This window comes from Idiotropiscis lumnitzeri, chromosome 15 (genome assembly GCF_059441095.1).
Source record: "Idiotropiscis lumnitzeri isolate Australia: NSW breed Sydney's pygmy pipehorse chromosome 15, RoL_Ilum_1.0, whole genome shotgun sequence".
NCBI classification, from domain to species: domain Eukaryota; kingdom Metazoa; phylum Chordata; class Actinopteri; order Syngnathiformes; family Syngnathidae; genus Idiotropiscis; species Idiotropiscis lumnitzeri.
In genome coordinates this window covers 1,837,443-1,861,063 of record NC_142405.1, presented here as the reverse complement: position 1 = coordinate 1,861,063, position 23,621 = coordinate 1,837,443, and the positions used below count along the sequence as shown (strand labels likewise).

Sequence of the window (23,621 nt, the reverse complement as noted above, 5' to 3'; positions counted from 1 at the left end):
TTTGTGACCTATTGTGTGACAAAACTTTCAGAAAAATATTCTGCTGAGTTGCATTCACTTGCTATATGGGATAGATTTTTTTTTAATCAGCTGAAATGTCACACACAATTTAAAAATGTTCTTCTACGACACGCAAAGAGACCCCCGATGCTGATCCCTAGTGATATAGATTTATGATTTTCCGACACTTTCTGTTTATTTTTAACACTGCTGGTTATGGATTTTGATCTGTCTTCTTTGGCGTTGTCTCCTTCCGGTATACATTTTTTTTTTTAATTTAAAAATGGCATATTTACAAGTTGCACATGCGCGAGTAGATTTTTAGAGGTAAAAAGAGGCCACTTGGGGCCAGTCTGGACTCTGGAGCGCTGCCACGACTGCTTTCTGGTCCCAAGGTTTGGGCCGCAGCGTTTACACTCGAGCCAATTAGTGGTTGGGGAGCGTAAACATTTTGGCTTCCACACCAACTCGGCTTGGTCTGTCCGAACAAAACCTCGTTGGACGAACTGATGAAGCCTTCTCAGATGAGAGGCAAGACCAAAACCAATCGATTCAATGCCCCGAGAAAGAAATGAGCTGGATGAACGAGCATAGCCACAAGCACACGATGACAAACAAATTGCCCTCGGGTCAAATGCGTTTGAGTTTGACTGAACCGAACCAAATCGGATTGACAAACGCTCAACGTTTGTGAGAGCTGACTTGGATCATAATCGGTGTTTAATCAAGATTATGTTAGGAGATTGAAATCATGGATTTTTTGGGGGGCGAAACGTGCATGTTGAAGACTCTAAATTGTCCATATGTGACCATTTGTCCCCTGCGATTGACTGGCGACCAATCCCGGCTTTATCCCACATGTCACAAGGTCACCCACAATCCTAAAAAGGATTCCTGAAAATGGAAGGAGGGACGACCGAATGGCCCGGCGCTCACACAAAGGCCATATGTTGGCATACATTTTCAGAGCTCAAGGCCTTTTGTTTTTTGTAATTGGTAAGCTTTGATCCTTAAATGCAGATGGCGTGCGCAGATCAACTCCAGTAATGGGCCACCTTTCATTAGCTGTCAGCGGCTAACGACGAGGTGCGCCGCTAAACATATGCAAAGATTTGCCATTAAATATACATGCCGCATGCGTCTTAAGGATGTGTCAGGCCAATGGTGAGAAAACAAAGATTAGCATCAGGAATTCCGTTTTAATAAGTCTCAGGAGACCCTCCAACCAGCTGCCTCATCCTCAATCCAGAAGGGACTTGTTGCTCGGTCTTCTTCTTCCTCTGTCTTGGGCTCTTTTGCTCTTGCTGACTTTGATTGAGAAAAAAAAAAACACTTTTGCCTCCCGTACTGCTTTTCATGTCAAAAGGCTTCTTTTACGAACTGAATTCTTTCATTTCGACATGTTCTTTGTTGTTCAGTCCGCAGCTTTAACCAGTTGTTGAACTTGAATTATTTTTTTTTTCATGTGGCCACTAGGCTACACTGCCTCCTCTCTCTGCCAATGCAGCGCCTGTCCTGAGGATGCGTGGCAAATGACGGCCCGCTCAGCAACAGATGTGCGTTTGTCCGCCGCTTCTCTCAACTCGCAAAGCGCGGCCGCTGACCTCCCCTCTGGTGGACGTGGGGGGGGGGGCGTGTGTTTTCACAAGAAGGACACGACGACAGAGAATGAGAGCAGCGCAACAGCGAGACGCGATGAGCATTGTCACATGCTGTCATAAACTCGCTGGTGCATGGCAAAGTGACGCACGCACGCCCCCCCCCCCCCCCCCACACACACACACACGGTTGTCACACACACTAACACGTCTTGCTTCCCAGGAGGCCATGAGGCCAGTGAGACAGAGCGAGCTTGAGAGTCTCGTTTGACTGTTTACATCTAATTATAGTGACAGAACTATTTCTGCAATCGCGGCTGAAGCTTTTTATATATTTGTACCAGAGAGCGAGAGCGAGAGAAAGAGGGAGGGGGGGGAAAAAAACAAAGCTCCGACAGCCTTTTCTCACAATGGTAAGTGGTTATCTCATAGCCTCAGCACAGCGACAGTCTGCAGGCTCATAGTACAGTTACAACAGTAGGCGGGGTGGGAAGGAGGCGGAGGGCGCTCTCCCTGGATCGTAAGCCCTCTTGTCCTCGCGTAACATCAATGTGCAAATTTACGAGAAGCCAAGCGATATATTTCCCCCCCCCCCATTAGCCTGGGCAATACGCTCAACGGGGCGATCGAGTCATTTTGCCACCTCTGCCCTTCGGGCTCTCCGCCTGGACCCGCCGGAAAGTGCCGTCCATCAGGCCGAGTCAAAACAAAAAGAAGGAGAGAGTTGAAGCAAGGGATTAAGTTGTGTAAAATGTATCTGGCGTTAAAGAGACGGGGGCAGAGCAGGAGTTAATCCTCGAGAGCTCGGTGGCTGATATGCAGCCGAGTGGCTCTTATTACCTTGGCGCTGGCGAGCGGGCACTTGGGAAAAACGTCCCAATATGGCCCAATAGGCCTTTGGTACGACCTCCAAAGCAATGAAATTTACAGGTTGAGCGAAAAGCCGCCCATTTCATGGCAGCAACTTTTAAAGAGAAGAGCCGCACGAGAAAGACACTGCTCTATTGGAAGTGGCGTTATCTTCAGTCATTGGCTGTAAACCTGTCGTTCCGTTTCAGTCAAATCTCATTCGCCACTCTGTTTGGATTTCCTTTCACCAGAGGCAGAATTCATTTGCAACCAGATATAAAATGGACGGACGATTGCTTGTGAAAGTCATCAAGATTGGTTTGTTAGACATTTCTTTGCCCAAGTCTGGTCCTCAAGAGTCTCTATCCAATCTGTTTTCGACGTGTCCCTCCGCCAACACACCCTTCTGCTTCGGTACCGACTGTAGCACAGTCCCGGAAGGGCGACGTTAACGTGCTGCAGTCCCATCCGCACTTCTATGACATAAATGTGATAATATCCACGGAATGGGGAACAATATGAATCGTGATACGTTGGACAAGGACCAAGAGAGGTTTTAAGGCATCCCTGTTGAATTTATGGTGCGTGAAACTGCTCGCTCTGCAATGACATCATGCTATTTATGTAGCTGCTATCAAAAGTGTGATCATGGTTTAACGTTGCAAAGCACACCGTGGCAAAGTGAACTCAATCGGCTGGTTGAAAACACGCCAAAAGAGTTGCCGCAGCAACACGCTCAGCCCGCTGGATGCAACCTGAGACAGGTGTCCCAATCCCCCACCTAAACACACACGCACACAATGGAAATGGCTGCTTGCATTCATCACAACTCAGCGTTGCTGCTTTGCAACATTCAGCTCTATGGCAAGCAAATTAATTAGCTTACGCCGAGATAAAGGCGCACTGTCAAGGCAAGGTGTAACACAACGAGTTTAATGATAGCTCCATTGTGGGCATGTCGAGGAGAGCCTCTGATTAATCGTGGGGGAAGTGACAGGCAAGTACAGTAGGGAGCGATCCCTTTGCTTCATCAGGCTTCCTTAACTAACATGTTCCCGCAACGGGCTCACATCCGTCACTTCACACGCCTACCTCACGTACGGAGAGCCTCAAAGAAAATTCCTTAATTCTCTGTCATTATTATTTTCAAGCCATATCATTTGCCCCTTTGAAGGTTTTCACATACTCAAAGACGGCACCAAATTTTGGAGGTGAGTTCCTCCTGGAGAGAATGTGCTTTGGGTAAGGCTCATCCATCTCATGAGGGTGGAACGTTGTGTCAAAGTTTAGTGATTAATTCAAGGATTCGCCATTAAAAAGTGTTGAGAGAGACCGTCTGTCGCATTTGTCGATATATTTGCAGTTTTTTCCACCATTCTGTTAGATTCTGAAGTCACGGGTCAAGGAGGTGTGGAGCGGGGGGGCACACAAACACGCGCACGTGCAACACACGGCGCCTCAGTCAGGAGTCGTGGGATTGATGTGGCACAAGTGGGACACGGCCGGGGACAATTCCCAGGATCCATCTTGATCTGGCACGCTGACAGACGAGCTGCAGCTGCGGCCGCGTCAGCGCTAATGCGTATTGCGAACGTCTGCGCTCGCGAATTCCGAGTTCGGCTCTGTTCAGCCGTTGACGAAAAGTAAACTATTAGTGGCGGGAGAAGGCAATTATTCCAGTGACGAATTAGAAGCGCTTCTAATTGCCGTGAGTTTGGGCAATGATTACATGCTGGCTAATGCTCTGACAGAGCTCTCACTTGGCTGGCTCTCAACGCCGCCCAAATGCTTGCTGGATGCCTTTTGGTTGTAGCGCATAATCGGGGGGGGGGGGGGGGGCACGTGTGGGTGGCTGCTATGTGGATCTGTGATTAAACTTCCATTGAAGCGTGGCTTTCCATGCTTTTGTGCAGTTTTCCTGCCGACATTCATGCGGCGGCGGCGTGTGTTATTCTGTGTGGTAACTGCGCCTCGCGTGTTCCTCAATTGCATTATCGCAAACGTCTCCGCCACATTATGGGAACGAGTGCGTCTTTTGCTTGCTTTTGCACGCGTTGCATTAACGCGCGCGTGCACCCACAGGAAGGAGCCTTGCGAAGCGTTTGGCATGTGGTGGAAAAAAGGAAAGAGGGAGGCGGCAGAGAGGGCAGCGTGCGGGGGAGGACAGGGCGCCGATGCAGGTGCCTAATTCTGCCACAGCCCACGGCGTGTTGTACGCCATCCCAAAGCCGAAGCTGTTTGGAGCTTGTCGTGAATCGACATGCTTATAACGACGATGAACCGCTCTATCAGAACACCACAAGTAGACAGAGGTTCAGGGAATTTTAACCGCGTTCGCCACAGTTTAGTCCTGTTTATCAAGCAAAACCAAAGCCTGGCTTTGATTTTTGAGAGAGACGTCGGAGGGCTAGCTTTGCGACAGCGATGAATCATGGCTTCTCAGTACCTTGAGAATCACGACTCTCACACTTTGAATCCTCCAAACTTGTCGAAACCTGCTCCCTGGTGTGCATACGCTTCCTTAACTTGGCCTTTTACCCTTAAATTGCATGCGATGTCGGTTTTAGGGCAGCGTCATCCGTTTGGACACGAGGTGAAGATGAGGCAAAAATCATGAGCGCTGTTTGCTGCTGATTGCTTCCAGGGTGAGTCACGGGTATTAGATAGCCGCGAATGTTTAAAGGGCTACCCGGGGGATTATACGAGACCTTTACGAGGCCTCTCCACAAGGGAGGACTCGCTTCAGATTATTTACTTAGACAGCGGAGATGATTTAGTGATGAGAGGTCTTTTACCTCCCTGGTTGAGAATCGTCTTTTGTACAAATTTGCAGCGATGGTCAAACGTCGTCTGTACAAATGGAAACTGAGTGGCTCGATACCATCGACAACAGGGTAGAGGACTAAGATGTTCATTTTAGGGAAGCCTGAAACATTCAAAGTAGCTGAATACGTTGAAAAATATGACTTTATAAAGTGGAAAGTGGAGTCTTGCGTTTATTTTAGAAATGTTACGGGGATGAGCGTTGTATTCACACCATTTCAGCTCCCAGTTTGTATCCCCATTTGACAGATCTCCTTTCAAAAGTGGAGCTGCTTTGAGGATCGATACGGCCACGCGGTCTGCAGCACACACATGCACGCTTTTTACGTCTCATCTGTCATTCGAAAGAGTTTTCTCCGGCTCTGTGGATTCTCTTTCCAAGCGAGCAGATGGCCAACATTCAGAATGAAAGCAGATCCTAAGTCCTTTTGGACCCCCATCAATCCGCCTCAGATTGTCCTGTGAGGGGCTCGAGTTTCCAAGGACCGACTGAGCCTTCCTAGCCCCCCCCCCAACCAACCAGGCCGTCGTCGCCACCCTCCCGTCTAGCAATTATGCTTTTAAAGATCACAACAGCGCTACTTTACCTTGGCTAACTCTGCGAGGGTGACTGGATTGTTGCACTCCCCCAAATCAACAGAAGAGAGCGCTCCCCCCCACCCTCACCATGTTTAACCGTGGGCGTCAAATTTCGGCGTACCGGTAGAGGTAGCCAACAATCTTCCAGCAGCCCTTCACGGCTGCCTTTTTTTACGTGACAGAAGACACGGGACATAATTGAGCACACGTGCCGCTTTGAAGACCCACGTTCAAGAGATTTTCCAGGCGCACTACTGTGCCAGTCAGCCGGGCCAAGCGGCACATTCGTGAACAGCAAAGCTGTACCAGCGCACCATCTGGACAAAGATTGTGCGCGGGTGTTTGTTGGCTTGTGTGTGCGCACACACAAAGTTGTGCGTCTGCATGAGAGAGAAGATTAAGCCTTCCAACGGAGACCTCATACTGCCCCTGCCTCTGTCTACTGATTTATGGGTTTGTGTAGGAAATCGCTCATTTGTCACTTCTCATCTCTTTTTTTCCTCATCACCCCCCCCCCCCCCCCCCGTCTTTTTTCCCCTCTCCTTGCACTCGCAATGGCCGCCCAAATTTTTCAGTGTTTCCAGAGAGAGGAGCAGGCGCAGCCAGGAAGAAGGCAACTTCTTTCTATGGATGCACAAACCGATTGGACATGTAAACTTAGATGACAACAATAGATAGACGTCATTTTGCTATTTTGAGCATAATTTTAGGAATGAAAATAGAATAGATCAGGTCGGAATCCTGTTTTTTTGGATTGTTAAACTATTCAGAAAAAAAGGCAATTGTGAGATGGATGTAATCAGATATGGGAAGCGCTCTACCACCAATGGCCCAAAGCAAGGTCCATAAAGTGAGCACTGGGTTGATGACACAAACCTTAACCCCATCAGTCCCCCTTGGGATAAAGTATAAAGGTTGTGGTGGTCTATGACATCTGGAAAATTCCACAGACCCGCTACCAAAACAACTACAACTTCCATTTTTTTTTGTTTTCTATCTTCATTTCATTCGAATGGCCTGGTGCTGTAATCCTGACCGTGTATCCGCTGTATATGGCTCTGCCGCTAATAGCTGCTCGTCAATACATTAGCACGCAGAGGTCTTGGCGAGGTCAGCAGCAGTCTGGAGCCTAGTGAACGTGATTGTGCACTCCCGGTGTGTTTATGTGACTCTGTGCACCTTACTCGCTCAGGTGCTGGCCGTAAATCAGCCTCAGTCTTCCCGGGCCTGCTGAGGGCACGGCAGTTGCCGGCTGGGGTTTTACCTCCTTCAAAGCCGGGTGGAGGGAAGAGGAGAGGGTGAGGTGGAGTGGGCATGTGAGAGATAAATCAGGGAGGGGGGGGGGTTAATGAAAGCTCAGAAGGCTAAGATAATTATGGGACTGGCTGATAGAAATCAGGCTCTTTCTCAAAGAAGTGAATTAACCCGCTTCCCTTCGTGCCCTAATTACGCTGCTCCGCTGGTTCTTTACAGTCATGCTCAGCTCAGTATGCACACTCATGCTGTTGCCGGCCGGTTCAACATGTATGGGTTTAATTTTTTTTTTTTTTGCCATTAGTCTTCCTATCCACATATTGAAACTGCATTTACACCTAAAGTTCCAAAAACTATGCGCAGCTGCCAAATGCAAAAATGTTCACTTTCCAGACTTGAAAGGTGAATTGCCATCCAATCAGATATGTTGAGCACTGTGTACCCTGCCCCAAAGGTTCCTGGGTCTCACAAGCGCAATACATCCCTAGCACGAGTGCCTTTCATCACGGAAACCCATTCATAGGAACATAAATTGGGCCTAAGTTCCCATAGATCAGACAAAGAAAATTCATCCAAAAGTTCCTAGTTCATCTGCCAACCAGAAACAGGTCAGAGCCAGAAGGGGGCTCCTCGCCAAGAGTCATCTGGCCATTAGAGCACGAGAGGCAACATTGGTGGCTGTGGTCAGGGTAAATAAGCAGTGTTGTAGAATGTCAACATGACCAGGCGGCCTATTTCACAGCACCCACTGTTGACATAACTGCTCTCTTATCTGGGGAGTGCAAAGCCCGACCCCACAATCAAAAACGCTGCCAGAACAAATACAGTAAGAAAAACCAGCACGCACATAAGCGCACCATCCGGGAATGCGTCTAATGGCATTACAAAGCAGTTGGCGACATCAGTGCGGCTTTAAAAAATATGCAATCAAGCCGGGCCGAGCTTGGGCTTGTCATGCTCTCAAACTGTGAGCTCCTCAAATGAATGGCGTGTTTAGGGTCTCTGTAATCTGGGTGAAGGTCCCACTCTGGTCAGCCTTGTAACACACAAGACAGGCGAGAGTACCGGAAGGTGACACTGGTCTGTGTATCAAAGCCACGTTCAAGTACCCGAGTCAAATGCTTATATTGGAGTGTCAAAACATGTCAGCGGACGCCCTTGCACTCATCGGCCGGGTTGTAACTCCTCTTTATTCATCTCTTCTGTTCCTCTTCATTCCCTCCTTTGCCTCCTCCTCTCCCTCCACCATTGTGGCCTCTGACTGCATTGTTTGCATTGTGATAACCTGGCGCTCACTGGAAATGTGCTTCCTCTCTCGAGTTCCATCTCCATAGCTTGGTTTCTCATGCTCATTACCATACAATTGTGCTCAAGCCGAATCGCAGAAGATCTAAGATTCCGCATACGAGCTCACTTTAGCCCTCATCAAACTCTTTAAACACTTTCCCAACTAGGGATAGTCTGAAAATAAATTCCTTTAAACTAAGACGTTGACTGTTGGCCAGCACATTTTTTCTAGGCAAAATTTTTTTCTGTCTCCATCATTATGTCTTGTGTCCTCCCCCCAAAACATTTACGCTAACATGTCAGCTTGCCTTGCTTAACCCTGCAGATGATCTTGTTTCTCAATGGATCACAGTGTAGTTCAACTACAACCCAAGTGATGAACATTTGCTAAATTAATACTGCTCTTATAGTGTACAACAAAATTGGCTGCAGGCGTTGAGCGTTAACATTGTAGTTGTAGTTTGTAGTGTTATTTATTTTTGATCCAAGTGGAAGTTCTGTTGTGGTGGATCGGCTTATTGGCTTTTCAGGGAGTCTGTCTCCCACTGCAAACTTTTGGAACGACTGTTTTTGTACAAGCAATCAAAGTAAACAGCTGCAAACAGATGCTGCAAGACGGCCCCTCCTCCTCCTCCTCACGACTGTCTCGAAGAGGGAGGTGCAGGAGACAGGACTGTCAAAAAAGACAATGCAGTTGATCACAATCCCTTTTTCACACCAACAGCCTCCAACTCTTGGCCATTCAAGGGCAAATCAGTCAACAGCTGTGGATCTTTTTATGATGTCTCTCTGTCTCTGTGTTTAAAAATCATCTGCGATGCTGACCTCTTTATCTCTAAAAATGGAAAGACCGCTAATTTTTACCAACTCCCTCGTCCAATATGCGCCTGCAGATGTCAGGCTGGCGAGAGATGCGATATAAGTCAACCCCACGCTGCCGGAAAACAATTTATTGTGTGATTTGCATGACCTTGTATGCACTTCAAGTGTAGGCCGAAGCAGTGGGAAGATTGCGTTAGCCGCGTTGGCTTTGCTGGAGAACCGTCCGAGAAAAAGCGATGCACAAGCGCTCCTCACAAGGTAATTCGCCGCACGATGTGGCCTTGGCTATGCAGCACCTCCTCTCCCTTTGTCTGAAGCTTATCAAGAAGCTAGAAGAGTGAAATATTTCTCTTTTGTTCTCTGCGTGAACTCAAATTAGAGCGAGGACATCCGCAAGACCTTGGACTGGCGGCTCGGCGGCTTTTAGCTCTCTTATCTTCTTTGTAACGTCTCTGTGCCTCGACAGGGCGCATCAGATGGAGAAAAGCCAGAGCTCTGTTTTCTCTTGGACATACACTCTCAGACTTGGTCATATTAAGAGCAAATGGGAATAGAACCGACAAGATGGCAGCAAAGTGTGGACTTTAAATGAGTCTCAAAGGTCTCGCTCGCGACCTAAAAGGGGGAGTCACTGATGAATGTGTGAGGGAGGGCGAGTCAAAGGACGAGAAAAGACAGAACATTCCAGCAATTTCTGGTTGACGGTATCACACTAACATGCTGATTTACGATTGAGGGTATACGGGAGTCGAAGGTTTGACTCCCCATAAAAAATAAAAGACGTTCATTATCCTCGCAGGGAAAAGTGATGGACGAATACGAGCAGCACAAACCGGATGTCGAGAAAGTGCTTGAAAGTCCAATATATGAACAAAGAAGGCCACGTTGAAGCACATACTTGATGGCAGCTGAGGGAAGAGATCAAGGAGATGAGGAAGTGAAGGAATATGCGTTGAACAGTCCGGGAGATGATGAAAAGCGTGAACAAAGAGGGGATGAAAGCAAAAATAGCAAAGACAGTCCAGAAACCTGCCGAAGAATCAAAATGCTGGTGAATTTATGTAGTGCTGGTTGTATTGCCCGTCACGCCGTAAGCAATACGATTGGGCATTCATCTCGCTCTTGACAGAGCAAGCGGACTTCCAAGATTGACAGAACACACGAGGTTGTGGCGCACGGGCACCATCCACCCACAGCCACGCTCCGCCTCTCCAAAAGCAGATCCATCTACCAGAGAGGCAGGCCAGACCACCCAGGACGCTGTCGTCAAGGAGCTGCTTTGATGTGGCACGAGCATATGTGCGGCGAGAGGGAGCTATCTCTAAAAAAACACTCAAATACTTTTTTTTACTGCTTCCTGTACGCCGCCATTACCTCTCATCGCTACAGAAAGACTGCGGAATAGTGGAGCCGTATGATCACCCCCAGGGAGGGACAAAGCTGCTCAGTCAAACCACATCCCAATTAGCCAATTAAGTTCAGAACTTAGCAGGGGGGATGCATCTGGAGAAATAGTGCTGAGCGTGTGTTTTTATCTCCCTTTGTGTGTGTGCATACATCACCTGGTCGCGTAAACGGATTCAGTCCGTACCGAAAACCAAGGGATACATACAGTAGACACCAAAATACCCAGAGCTTTTGCTATTGATACAAGACAAAAATGAGAACAATCCAGATTTCACAGAGGCTCAGTTCGGGTCTTCAAATGTTGTCTTTTGAAAAGAAGAGGAAAAGATATTGGAACTTGTGCGAAATAGTAAGCCGTAAGACTTCAGTGTCATCATGAGCGGGGTCACTCCGTTTAGGTGGAATGTTTTTCACTTTGAAGGGGAGCTTCGCAATTCACCTTGATCTATAAGAGTCAAGTTGAATTGTTTCTACGTTATACATTTCTTTTAACGACAAAGACGGTCGGGAATGTGTTCTACGTGGCTGAGCGAGCGGAAGCGTCCAGTCCGAACGTAAAACCAAGGATTTTACAGAGGGTCTCCGGTTTATGATGGGGTTTTTATCCATCCGACCGAGAAGTGAACTGAATTTGTTCTTGTTCCTTGTGACAATGTATTCTTATGTGGCTGTGCAAACCATTTCATTGAACCCCGTTTGTGAAGTTGAAATGTAGCATGTGGGAACCATCATAATTCAAGGAGCTCCTAAAACTTCACTTTTCTGTGCATCAACTGGCTGGTAAAATCAAATTTGAACATAAAACCGATGAATATATAGACATCAAAATATCCAGACTTTTTCTAATGATATTTCCAGTGGAAGGTTGAACAACAGCAAGACCATTTTGGGATTCAAAATGGCTGTTTCCTGTTCGGCCTTCATATTTGGTCCTGCAGATGGGATTTAATGGGTGCCAAATGCAAGGTTTAGTGCCTCGCCATTGGACCGCTGGAGTCTCTTTATACTATTACATTTCGGACTCGAGGCTACAGTGTTGTCTCTCTTGTTGACAATATGCCTCGGGCAGAGTGTTTGTGACTTTGCCCCAACGAGTGTGCATTTTATCCCAGCGTTCAAGAGGGGAGTTGCTGCGCTTGCCGCATTACACCAATAAAAAGATTTGTGGTCTGTATGACACAATTGTAACCGGGCTGATTTGAGCCCTGAAGCCAAATGCAGTGTGTTAGGAAGCAGGCTGACAGCTCCAGAGAGAGCGCGAGGTGAGAAATCCCTTTTTCAATCGGCTTTTGGATAACATTGTACTTATTTCGAAGGGCGGGGTCTTTATCTGAAGGCCCAAACAATTTAGGTTCATGCATGCTTGATTAACTGTGTGTGTGTGTGGATGAAAAACAGGGTGAGAGAAGTCTTGGATGTCAGTGAATAGCATGAAGGGTGAAGGACTCCCCCATGTGTGTGCAGCCCCGGAGGATTCCTCCCCACTTCCTCTCGAAACCGCTCATCCCTACTACAATGCTGGGAAGAAATGTGTCATTAACAGGGGGAGACCAAAATAATGTTTATGGGCTCAAGCAGCTCTGAAATCATTTTCCATATCAGTGCAACTGCATTGGCCCTGTGGGGGAGTAAATCTGATTTTCTCCTCCCTGTGCCAATGGGAAACATCATGGGAAAGAAAACAGATTGGATTGTTAGGAAGATGGCCTGGCGCAGCTGTCTTTATGTTTGGGTGTGTTGCTGTCTGCGTGTGTGTGTAGGGGGAAGAGGAAGAAAGAAATCACAATTTTAAAAGCGGATGTTTAGCATGTGTGCGTGAGATGGATGAGCTCCACGATGATAATGGTGATTTTATGCCTCGGGAATAACGATCCGGAACGTAGGAAAGGGCTCTGAAAGCGTCTCATGTTACAATAGGTCAGTTAACAAGCCCGCTCGGCAAACGTTTGGACAGGTAGCAAATGGCTTTCCTTGAGGAGGTGTGGAACTGCTCTGCATACAAAGAGCAATGCGAGACCCGGCCTTGCAAGCCAGGATTCTTGTGTATTATCTTAACCAAGAGACAGACACTTTAGATTGGCTTTAATAGCCGGCGCAGGGTGGGGGTGGGTTAATAAAGTACAATGGAACGACGGTGCTTGGAGAGTAAACACTCTGTAATGAGCTTTGACCAAAAGTATAGCACCCAGGTCTGGTTTAATATCTACTTCCTGTGACATCATAAACATTCTCATGAAGGCACCGTTAGACGACTCTCTATGGAGACCTTGCTTTTCTTGCCTGAGCTATTAAACCAAATCTGTGCGGTGGGTGTGGGAAGCTGGAGTGTACAAGTGTGGGTGGGTGGTGTAAAAAAGGAGGTAATGGGCCTTGTCCTGGTCTCATCCTGTTGCTGTTTCAAATCTGTCCTCCCACTCCCTCCTCTGTCCCAACATGGAATGTCGACTTGTACTCTCCAATTGAGGCCAGTGATTCAACACCTTTTCTCATGGACCCGGACCACTCAACATCAGTCACAAAGAGACAAGCTAAAACTGCACTTACCTTCAGAAATCACCTTCCAATAGAAAACTGGCTTGTAATACAAAAAGAACTGGGTTTTTTATTGCCGAAACGACACCAGTTGACTGACTTTGCAGCCTATGATAGGCTTGACAGTCCACAGTCTTCCCCACGATTACAGATTCTGGATCATGGAAGTGCAAGTTTTGAATTTTGAAAGACCCTGAATTGCCCAAACACAATCTGAAGGTAAATAATTGTCCGCCTATTTGTGCATCCTGTGATTGACTGACAACCAGTCCAGGATCTCCCTCTTGTCAAGTCCAAGGTCAGCTTGAATAGGTTGTACATCATGTGCGACCTTGGACATGAGCAGCGATAAAGAAAAGCACTTTCCTCTCTCGCAGACTTAAGAAACATCCGCTGACCCTGGATTACCCTGTCATCACGACTCAAATTCAGTCTTTCTAAAATGACGGCCTGCTCCATGGCAGCGCTGATGCGGTGTGAACATTTAGTTGGGTTTTTTTTGCTGCGATTCTCAGAATTTGAGCAGCACATGGAAAATGAAGTTGGCCGCGAACAGGCAACGATACCAGCCGAAAATAACAAACACAGCCACGGAAAAGGAAAAAGACAGAAGACACTTCTTAACTGCTGAAGCAACCATAGAAAACCGAGGAGTGAAAAACAAAATCAGATATCATCCAGCTCCTCAAACATTTGTATGGGCTGGAAAAAAAAACGGCTTTAAGAATGCTTTTTTTCTAGTAAAATAGAGGCAGAATATATTTTTGCATGCTCACTCCTTCCTAACCGAAAAAGATAACTTCCAACCTCTTTTCCCAGTTGCTACTTTTGCAAGGACATATCTTGTCCTTGTCTTTTTGATATGATGGTTCAGCAAAACCTATTGAGGCATTTTTCAATTGTATATGGATGATGCTTCACGTAGAGCGGCAAAACAATCTCAGCATGCTTTTTGCTGGCCATTAATCACAAGAGAGTAGCTGACCAAGGAAGCGCTCCATACGTCCCCAAAAGTCCCCGACACCGCTTTCTAAACTTGGCTCAGCTCTCGCCCTTACCCATCGGCTGGATGTTTCCCCTGTCGTCCAGAAAATCTCCCTCACTTTCCTCTACCGTCTATTCTTCCAGTTGTTTCTCCTGTTTCTTCTCCACCCCCGCATAGGCTGACCACATCCACTAAACTCAGTCCACAGGCATGCAGAGTGGAGAGTGTCGGAGGCGTGCGCTGCTGGCACTTTCCCCCTCCCTTGCACTGGGCCCGCTTCCAGGACTCGAGCGCCTGCTCGCTCACTTGAGTATGGACGAGCCTCCAACAGAAGACGCAGGGCTGACTCTTCTGACATTCGGCCTTCGTGTGTCGTGTCATGCTGTTGCCATCCAATCCCAAAACACATCGGGGTGTGGGTAAAGCCGGGTTGAAGGGTTTTCTACGCTTCCAAACAGGTCAACTGTTTGGATCTGGCTTATGTTTAGAACATAGGGGCGGTAGGGGGGTGGCCATAGAGGTCTCTGCTTTGTAAATAACATAAGCAAGGACTTGAAAGTCACCTAGCACGATATGTTGTCTTTGGTAAATTGTGTGTTTAGCCCGCCATCACTGCTCCTGTGGTTGGTGCCCCATACATAAGGGTGCCAATAGCTGGTAAAGCACAGATACCATTTTGTTCTGTTTACAAATATTGATCATAGCGTACAGAACCAAGCTGGAGAAAACAAGGCTGGAGATACTAGTACAAAGACATCTGTGACAAATGTGCGAAGCAATCTGGCTACCAATTGAGTTAATGTTTTCAAGATGACTGTTCGAAGGAAATCCACCCCCCCACTTGAGTGGCCATTTGAAATTCCCTGTGTGTTTTATTGTGAGGAAGTCGATGCTGGGTTAGTCAGCGGCCCTGCTTGGTGGTGTGTGCAGTCTGTCTGAGGCCATTTGTGCGTGCAGTTTTTACCCAGTTCAATCCGGTTCCTGATGTCCAAAAATGTTGCACCGATTAAGGAACATGAGGTATAAGTGGAAAGTTTTTGACGTCTGAAAACTTGGGCACGCAACGAGGACAACACTAACAGGAAGTCAGATGAGCAACACACTGTGAGTCTCGGGAGAAACGGTCGGACAAAGTCTTCGTGATGTTTTTACTTGGTAAGTGAACATTTTTCAGTCTTCATTTTTGTAAGACTTTTAAAAACAGAAGCTGATCCATTTGAGAGGTCAGGGGGACTTGATGAGTCCTATCCTTATTGTCGGTAGCGCAGTTTAGATATCGAGCACAACTTTTCTGGCATGATGTCTTGCTTTGTCTGAGGATATCAAAGACAGCTGTTACACCCGGACTGATTTAATGAGTTCATGGAACTACAAGAAGCAGGAAAGGAACATGTCACAGGGCATCATAAAGATGCGAGCTGCGGTGTAAAAAGCTTTGACACTTGTGACTTTTAATTTGTTTGACAGGATTTTACAACCTGTATTTAACAGATTTTCATGAAACTTTGTGGATGGGTGGAGCACAAGCCAAGAATAAACTCATTGAAATTGAATGCAGATGGCTGAATAGAAGTTGAGGTTTCTGGAATGATTCTGTGACTTTTGTAAGAATACTTAATACAGACAAAATCCAAGCATGTGTAGCAGTTGGATGGACAATTTCTTAATCCTTGTCGATTGGCTTGTTTCATTAAATAATATTCTAGTTTTGACTGTGAGTGAGTCGATGGGTTGTCTTGCGTTTCTACCTTGTAACATCCTCCTTTGTCACTTGCTGATCAGTGTTGTCACACCGCCAATACTTCCATCATCTCTTGTCAACATCACATGATTACGACGTCTTTGCCCCTGAAGCCCTCCGATTAAATTTTGGAGAAAAGTATGCAAGCGCTGAGCTGCAAGAGGGTCTCTTTGGTGGTCTTTAAGGTCGGCATCACACGGACCAAATGCATCACCCCTCTGCTGCTTTAACAGCAAGCATACAGTCTCTTTGCCTCAAGCTCTGGTTCTCTTGTGTTCCCATGACAACGGGGCCTTTATCCTTGCTGCTCACGCCAAGCTGTCCGTGGGGGCCTCCAGTCCGTCTCCTTATAAATATGTGCGATGCTCCAATTGGGAACAAACCGAGCTTCATTGTCCTTGTACATCCTCGTCAACACCTCCACCTCCAGACATTTGTGTTGCACATTTGATTTCGGATGGCTCTCACAGGGAGCTGTGTACTGCCCATGAAATGCTCCCTTCTCCATAAATTCCCTAATGGGATTAAGCTCAATCGCCGTGAGGGATGAGCACCAAATCAGCGCCTATACAAGTGGTCCGCTGGCACCATTCAAGAACAAGCTCATAATAGACACAACGTGGACATGGTGCAGGCTCGGGGTCGGCAGGCTCCTTAATAAAATAAGTTTGCTCAGCAAACAAATGTCAAACAAATGTGGAAGGCAGATGTAGAAAGATAACGCACTGATTTTCTGATCACCTCTAATCGCCGCTGTTCTTCGATGCGTCGGATGTCTCCCAAATGGCTTTTATACACCGGACCACTTTTGCAAGCGACTCGCTCAGCAACACCTCGGATTCATGAGGCTTCATGTTGTCACAAAATGAAGCAGACCGTAAAAGACTCAGAGTGGCATGATGAAGATTCAAGAAGACCAGAACCTGGACTTTCTAGATTCCAATTTGAGGACATGGTGTCATGAAACGGATTGGATTATTGTGAGGTCGGGTCTGGTGTTGCGAAAAGGGAATTTTTTTTTTCATGAAGTACTGCTCTTCTTGACATGTAGACACTCCTTTTCTATGTTTTCTCCCTTGTCATCCTCGCAGAGGCACCTTTCTCTGTCGCGGTGCACAAAAAGGCCTTGCTGTCACTCCCGATGTCTCTCGAACCCTTTCTTTCTCTCCCGGGCGACGCTGTTAATAATGCAAGAGGATTAGCTGATTTATGTGAGCCGGAGGCACTGAGGAGGCTTGGCTTGGGTACCTAGAGGGGAAATACGCCAAAAACAGGGCAGGGAAGTGTATATATGCTAGATGGCAGCGTCATACAGCAGTTGTGGGTGTCTGGATGACGCGAGCTGGATGTGTGCCTGGCAACCAGGTTGGCAATAATCCATCCCCCACTGTCCTCAACCCCCACCTATGTCTTCTTTGGAGCTGTGACAGGGCTTTACCGCAGGCACTCGGGTGATTTGAGGTGGCACCAGAGATGGAGGCGATAAGGGGGGGGGGGGGTACAAACCAGGAAGGCTACGACATTGTCGCGTGTCAGCAGGCTGCCACACAACGACTCCCGTCCCGTCAACACCTTCCAGCGTGGCTGAATAGCACAAAACATTGAGGGCTTCCCCTTTTCTGCAGCATGTTAAAGACAGAATTTTCCTGGTTTGTTCGGTATAAAACAGCCACGAGTCTCAGCGACAAGATTTCACGAGAAGTATTGACTGGTAAATCAAAGAATGGAGTGAAGTGAAGTTTCACACAAGACACTCGGGTTGAAAGCAGTATCCGGAAATTACTTTTGACTCCTCGTTGGATGCTGGTTATGCAGTTTTTCATCTAGCTATCTGATTACTGGATGTTATGTCTGTGTAAAAGCAAAATAAAAATAAACAAACAAATAATCTCCTCTTCATACACAGTCGTCGGTATGGAATTAAACATGGAAATTCTGCAAACAAACAAAACCAAGAATGCTCCATAAATACATGAATTAAAAAGCCATTACTTTAATTTTAAGTCCAATATTAAATTGCTCCCCGAGGACAAATAATGTCTTTTTCAATGCAATTTAATTGAGATTTTAATTGAGATTCTGATTCGTGTGTTTTCCTTTACATGGAAATGAAATAGAGAACAATGGAAATTGTGGATTCATGCGAAGCGTTCCACAATGATTTACACAGAACATTTCCAACATGATGCAGGATACAAACGTGCGCATGAGTGCTGTCTTCATACATAAACATGACACTTCACGGTCGTGCGACTCGGGTGGGGGTAGCGGGCAAATAATGGCAAAGCAATTTAAGCATTGGTTAATGAGTGTGTTTTCCCCGACTTGGCCAGCAATGCATAATAGACAATCAGTCCCACAGTAGCGTCCATGTTCAGCATTGCTACAAATGGTCAATTACTCATCGCAGTCTTGTTAAACACACACTTCCCAGCAGCCAGGGACGGATTTCTTTGCTGCAATCATTACGGTGGAGAACAAGGCCTAATGCGATGCTTAGCGTCAGAAACTTAAAGAACAGGGAGACAATAGTCATTTCTCACCAGTGGAACAAGAGGTAATGTCATTGTAAAGCAGAAGCTACAGCGGAGAAAGTACGACAGCACAAGAAACTGTCAACATAGCAAAAGCCTGATTCCTCAGGTTTTGTTATTGGTGGGTTCTCTAGATTTGGTTTGAATCCTTAAAAACCAGCATCAGGCCACACTCCGAGGATTGTTAACTCGCGATTGGCGATTACCGATACCAGGTATTGTTATCAGGATGATACCGGCCTTATATCAACTACGGATATCCTGTGGCCGTTCTACCATTAGGACGTAAATGGCATCAATCTATATATATATATATTTTTTATTTTTTTTATTGCGTCATAGAGTAAAATACGAACGTGTGTTGGTTATGTATGTCTGTATGTTCAGTTGTTTCGACGTTATGGCAAAAGATGTATTTTAGTGCATTTGGATCCCTCAGTGGAAACATTTCTATTTTGGGAACTGCTTCATTAAAGTATCGTCGACTTGAGGATGACATAACTTGGGCTCGGAGAGATGGGAATGCTTATTACATACCACCACAAGTGTATTTCTGCTTATTGAGATGGGACCAAGAAAAATGTCTAAATTTAACGAAGTAAAAAAAGAGGGTGGGATTATTTGATTCCCGCTGTGAAATTGGAAGATGAGAGAAGTGGAACAGAGCAGTAATAGATAATGGAGGGAATGAGGGGGTGGTGTGTGTGTGTGTGTGTGTGGGTGGGGGGGTTAGGTTTTGGGTGCACACTGGGGAACAGAGGCGAAAGTGTGTGAGAGCAAGAGGGAGCGAGCCTGGAAAAGTGTGTGCTCAGCTGTGAGATGAGACCTCGGTGTGCCCAAAGGGAGCGGCGGAGCGAGGACCACGACTCTTGTGTCAGCGCGTATGAGAGTGTTACGCTCTCATCACACGCGCTCGCACAACGCATTGTGGTGCATTCACCCACCTCTTTCCTCAGGGCTGCGTTCAAATCTGCCACACTTAATTATTACGCATTGGAAGCCAGTCAGCCTCTGGATATAACATTTTATTTTTTGTGCGTCTTTCCAGACAAATGGCCTCCTTACACACGTACGTTCATATTTTCATTAGTCTCTGTCCACCTGATGTCACCATCCTCTCATTGTAGCGTACTATTAATGTAACTTTGACTGTATGCCCTTACCTGGTGAGTGATCTGGGTGGCAATGAAAACATATGTCGACAATTCATAGGTGTTGGTATATTTAACCTTTAAACTATTAATATTCCGAACATTTTGTGGGGTTTTAATCAAAATGTTTTTAGCTAGCCCTTATATACGGCTGCTTTCCTGTTTCACATGTCCATATATGGTCAATCCGTTTGTTTCCTGCTCCACAGAAAGGTTGATCGACATGTCAGACATTACTTGCTTTGTTTGCCAATTGACAACAAATGAAAGACTTTGTTTTGTCTCCTACATCCAGGCAGTGGATTGATGGGAAATTCCTCCGCCTCCTTCATGGGGACCTTTCTGGCCAGTAGTCTGGGCTCGCCCCCTTCCCACCCGTCTCACCATTCCCGGCCGCCCTCCTCGCCTTCCTCGCCCTCCTTCCGGGGCGGACCCCATTCCAGCGCATCGCAAATCTGGTTCTCCCATTCGCATGAAGGTATCTCCTAAGCACACATGTGCAGAAAACGCACACACCCCACCAACCGCAATCCTACTGGGTGCCATTGTTCTTTATTTTTAGGCTACGCTTGCTTGTCTGAATTTTCTTCTTTTTTTTTTTAAACAAAGCACATCTTGTAATCGGGCCGGCTCCCACCCTTTATTTAGGCACCAAAATAGGCGCGGGGCCCAGTATGTTTGAGACAGAACACTTCTGGCCAGGGACGCAAGAGTCAAAAGTTCAGCCAGGGAATCTTGCGGTACTCGCAGCGCGTCAACCGCAACGCCTCTGGTGCAGCACTCATAAATTTGGGCCAATAAAAAGATTTGCCTGCTGTCCCTCCCAACGCTCAGCATCAAAAAGACAAAAGCGGGTCACTCACATGTCGCACGTGCAGTCAGGCAAATGAAAACACATGCTTTCTGTGTAATGCCGCTCAAGTATTCTGAGAATTCAACATTTTCAAGAGTGCAATCTTTAAAGGCTGCTCTAAATGGTCCTTAGGTGGCTTTTCTGTAGCCCAGATGAGGACAAGTGCCACCAAAATAATACACATGGTTGTTTGGATGGAAAGAAGCGGAAGTGGTTACAACATTTTTATACAAGTGTACAAACCTGCTGTCGATAGTAAAAGTTGAAAATAAACAACTGTGTATGCCCCCTGAACTATAAAAGTGTCAAGCAAATTTTTGATGGTTGAGCCAGGAAGGCATGTCTCTTCACATTAAGACTAAAAAAAGTCGATATTGTGTACATTACGTTCTCCTCCCCTTTAATGTTTATGTTGTCATACTTTAGTTTTTGTTGCCGCCATATATCAAAAACTGGCATCCTTCTGTGATGCGACTTTAAAGGTTCACGTTGTTTAATCTTTATTTGGCTTTCAAATCCTTTGGTTCCGTCATTTTTCTATTGCCTTCCAGAGACTTTGATGTAGTCGCCAATGTGTTGATAATTACGTGAGGAACTTACTTGCACAGTCTGTAAGTTAGTAGTATTTCAGTCATCTTGCTTTTAATTACATTTAAGTCCTCTGAAATGTGGCGATGTGGTCACTGATCAGCGGCAGCCAACATAAGTGACTTGTATGTTTCATATCTTAACAAAGCGAGTAAGGCTTTATTCTACTTTTGGCAGACGTTGATTGTCTCCATGCAACGCAGTTGTAAAGTAGTTCTTGGAAACCGCCCAACCACCCAGTTTTGTGGGTGAGGCGGCTTGAGCCTATCCCAGCCGGTTCTGGGCGAGAATCAGGGTTCTCGATGTATATTGTTATACCAAACACACACACATAAAAAAAAATTCTGATATTTATAATATTTAGTACAATATATAATAATAGACTTTTTACTACATAGGCGTCTCCGAACAGACGTCTGCGGCAACGTACTGGTTCATTCCTCGTTATCAAAAAAAATTGTGTTTGCTGTGTAGCGCTTGAAATATTTTCTTTCTAGACACTTAATCATTCACCAGCTAATTTGCTTTTCATAGTTGATTACTGTCTGCTGTAACACGGTTCCAGAGGGACTCTGGTTAAAAATGTGCTGTAATACCAAAGTACTTAGTGGTGCTCTGGTATTTCGCAAGTCTCTATTTCACATTAGCTTAGCGTTTAGCATGGCTACTCTGGCTTTTTCCTCTTGCGCGAGGTGTCGCATAATCAGCAAATACTCGTCCTCTTTTAGAGATAATGTAAGTTGCCAGAAGTGTAGCTTATTTGCTGCCATGGAAGTGAGGATTAGCCACGCAAGATAGCAAGTTAGCTTAGCGCCTAGCATAGCCTTAGTAGTTCCTGAGCAGCTGGGAAGCAGGCATGTAAGGTACTCACATTCACACCTGCGGAAAATTGTAACATTTAAACACACTGCGTTTCCGAACACAAGTGCTGTGTGTATCAAAACAAACTTAAATTGTGTCGTAACTGTAGTTAAGCGCCGTCGCAAATCCCGAGCCAGCACATCCGTACCGTCAAAACTATTTTCACTCAAAACTGAAATAGTGAACTTGAGTGTTTCTTTCCACTGTTTGATGATCCAAGATATTTGATTCTTGTGGAAAACTAGACTAATATTAATAAGAGCGGCAATGATAATGCCAAGCCCAATAAAAGTAATGGAGGTGATTACGAGCAGGATTATTACTCGCTAGGCAATGGAGGCCATCATCTGGATTGCCGTTTAATAGCATACAACGCACTAAGTGTATGATTGAATCCAGACCGTTCATCAGCCGCATTCAGCTGTTCTCTCCTCAAGATAATTGCATATTGTTTTTTGGCGTGTTTTGCATAAAAAGCAAGTCATCAAAACGAGCGGAACAATTACCACACCATCACGTCTTCTCTCTCGACATCGACAGAGCCACTGATGTGGGTGTCACTTTAATATTTTTTTTTTGCCCAAAAAAGTGGATCAAAAAATGCAGAGATGTCATTAAGTGCACATGTACATGGAAAAAAACGTTCTGAATCCCAAATGTTTTTCAGTGGATTTATTGACTGTTTATTAAAACCTGTACTGTCAGAGTGGCGCTTGGGTGCCAGCCGTGCTGAGCCACAAAGAAATAAAAGTTCCACAATATGGAATATTTGTGTGTTGGAAATGTGGAATGCATCCCGTGTGCATAAAAGATGACAAAATTCGAAACATGTCGGCACGTGGGTTGCTTAGGCCGATAGTGAAGTGTTGAATTTGAGCCAATTTGTGATTCAAGATGGAACACATGACTTAAACTTGATCTTTTTTGGTCGCAATTCCTCAAACAGTACGCGGGCGCCAATCATAAGTTGGCTTGCGGTCTTTTCGCAGTCCATAAAATATGCTTGCGGACTGTGACATCGACGGCTTTGTTGTGGTTGTGAAGTACATAAATAAACGGCGAGAGCAGCTCATTTTGGGCCTCGGTCGCGCTCAACGTGAAGCTGACACTTTTATTTATAGCGCCTCAGAGCGCTCGATTCATTGCTAGTGCTCGCGTTAGGGGGGATCCCCCCCAAAAAATACTATTTACTACTTGCATATTTACAGAGTAAAGTTTAACCATTTGCGTAATTATTTTTCGTATTATCTTTTATTCCAAAAAGAATAATCCATTCAAGTTTCATTTTGCACTGTTTTCCTACAAACTCAGATTTGTTCAGGGAAAACATTCTCAACTCAAAACACTCTTATCTCAAATCATGTGGATGGAAACGATCCGTTTGAGGCTCCCAAACAACAAATTGTCAGTTACTTGGTTTCTAATATGTCAAATAGCACTTTATAATAATAGTACTTTATAAAAGCAGGATAATAATGCAATTAAATGCAATGTAAAGAAAATGACATGGTTTCTCTCCATCGCCTGATTTTCTCTAGCGCTTGTCCTCATTAGGGTCGCGTGTGAGCTGGAATCCATCCCAGCTGACTCGGGGCGAAAGGCGGGGTACTCCGCGGACTGGTCGTCAGCCAATCGCAGGCACTAATATTTAGCGCGTTCTACATGAGGTTGATATATTAATCAAATAAAGCCACAGTGATGACAAATATGGGAACAATTATGAAGAAGCAGCAAGCGAAATAAATCATTGAAATTTA

The 23,621-nt window shown here is 45.8% G+C and overlaps 1 protein-coding gene across 11 annotated transcripts in view; it reads left to right on the top strand.

Moving 5' to 3' along the window:
* Positions 1 to 23,621, top strand: part of bahcc1a (BAH domain and coiled-coil containing 1a) — a 56,927-nt gene that overhangs the window by 10,951 nt on the left and 22,355 nt on the right. For 10 of the 11 annotated variants that reach the window (XM_088316850.1, XM_088316842.1, XM_088316847.1 and 7 more), the window contains one exon: positions 19,858 to 20,040. In XM_088316850.1, coding sequence (XP_088172976.1) covers positions 19,869 to 20,040 — 172 coding nt within the window. In that variant the 5' untranslated portion in view covers positions 19,858 to 19,868. Of the gene's footprint in view, positions 1 to 15,268; positions 15,292 to 19,857; positions 20,041 to 23,621 lie in introns of those variants that run through there. The other variant, XM_088316849.1, reaches the window with a different exon arrangement.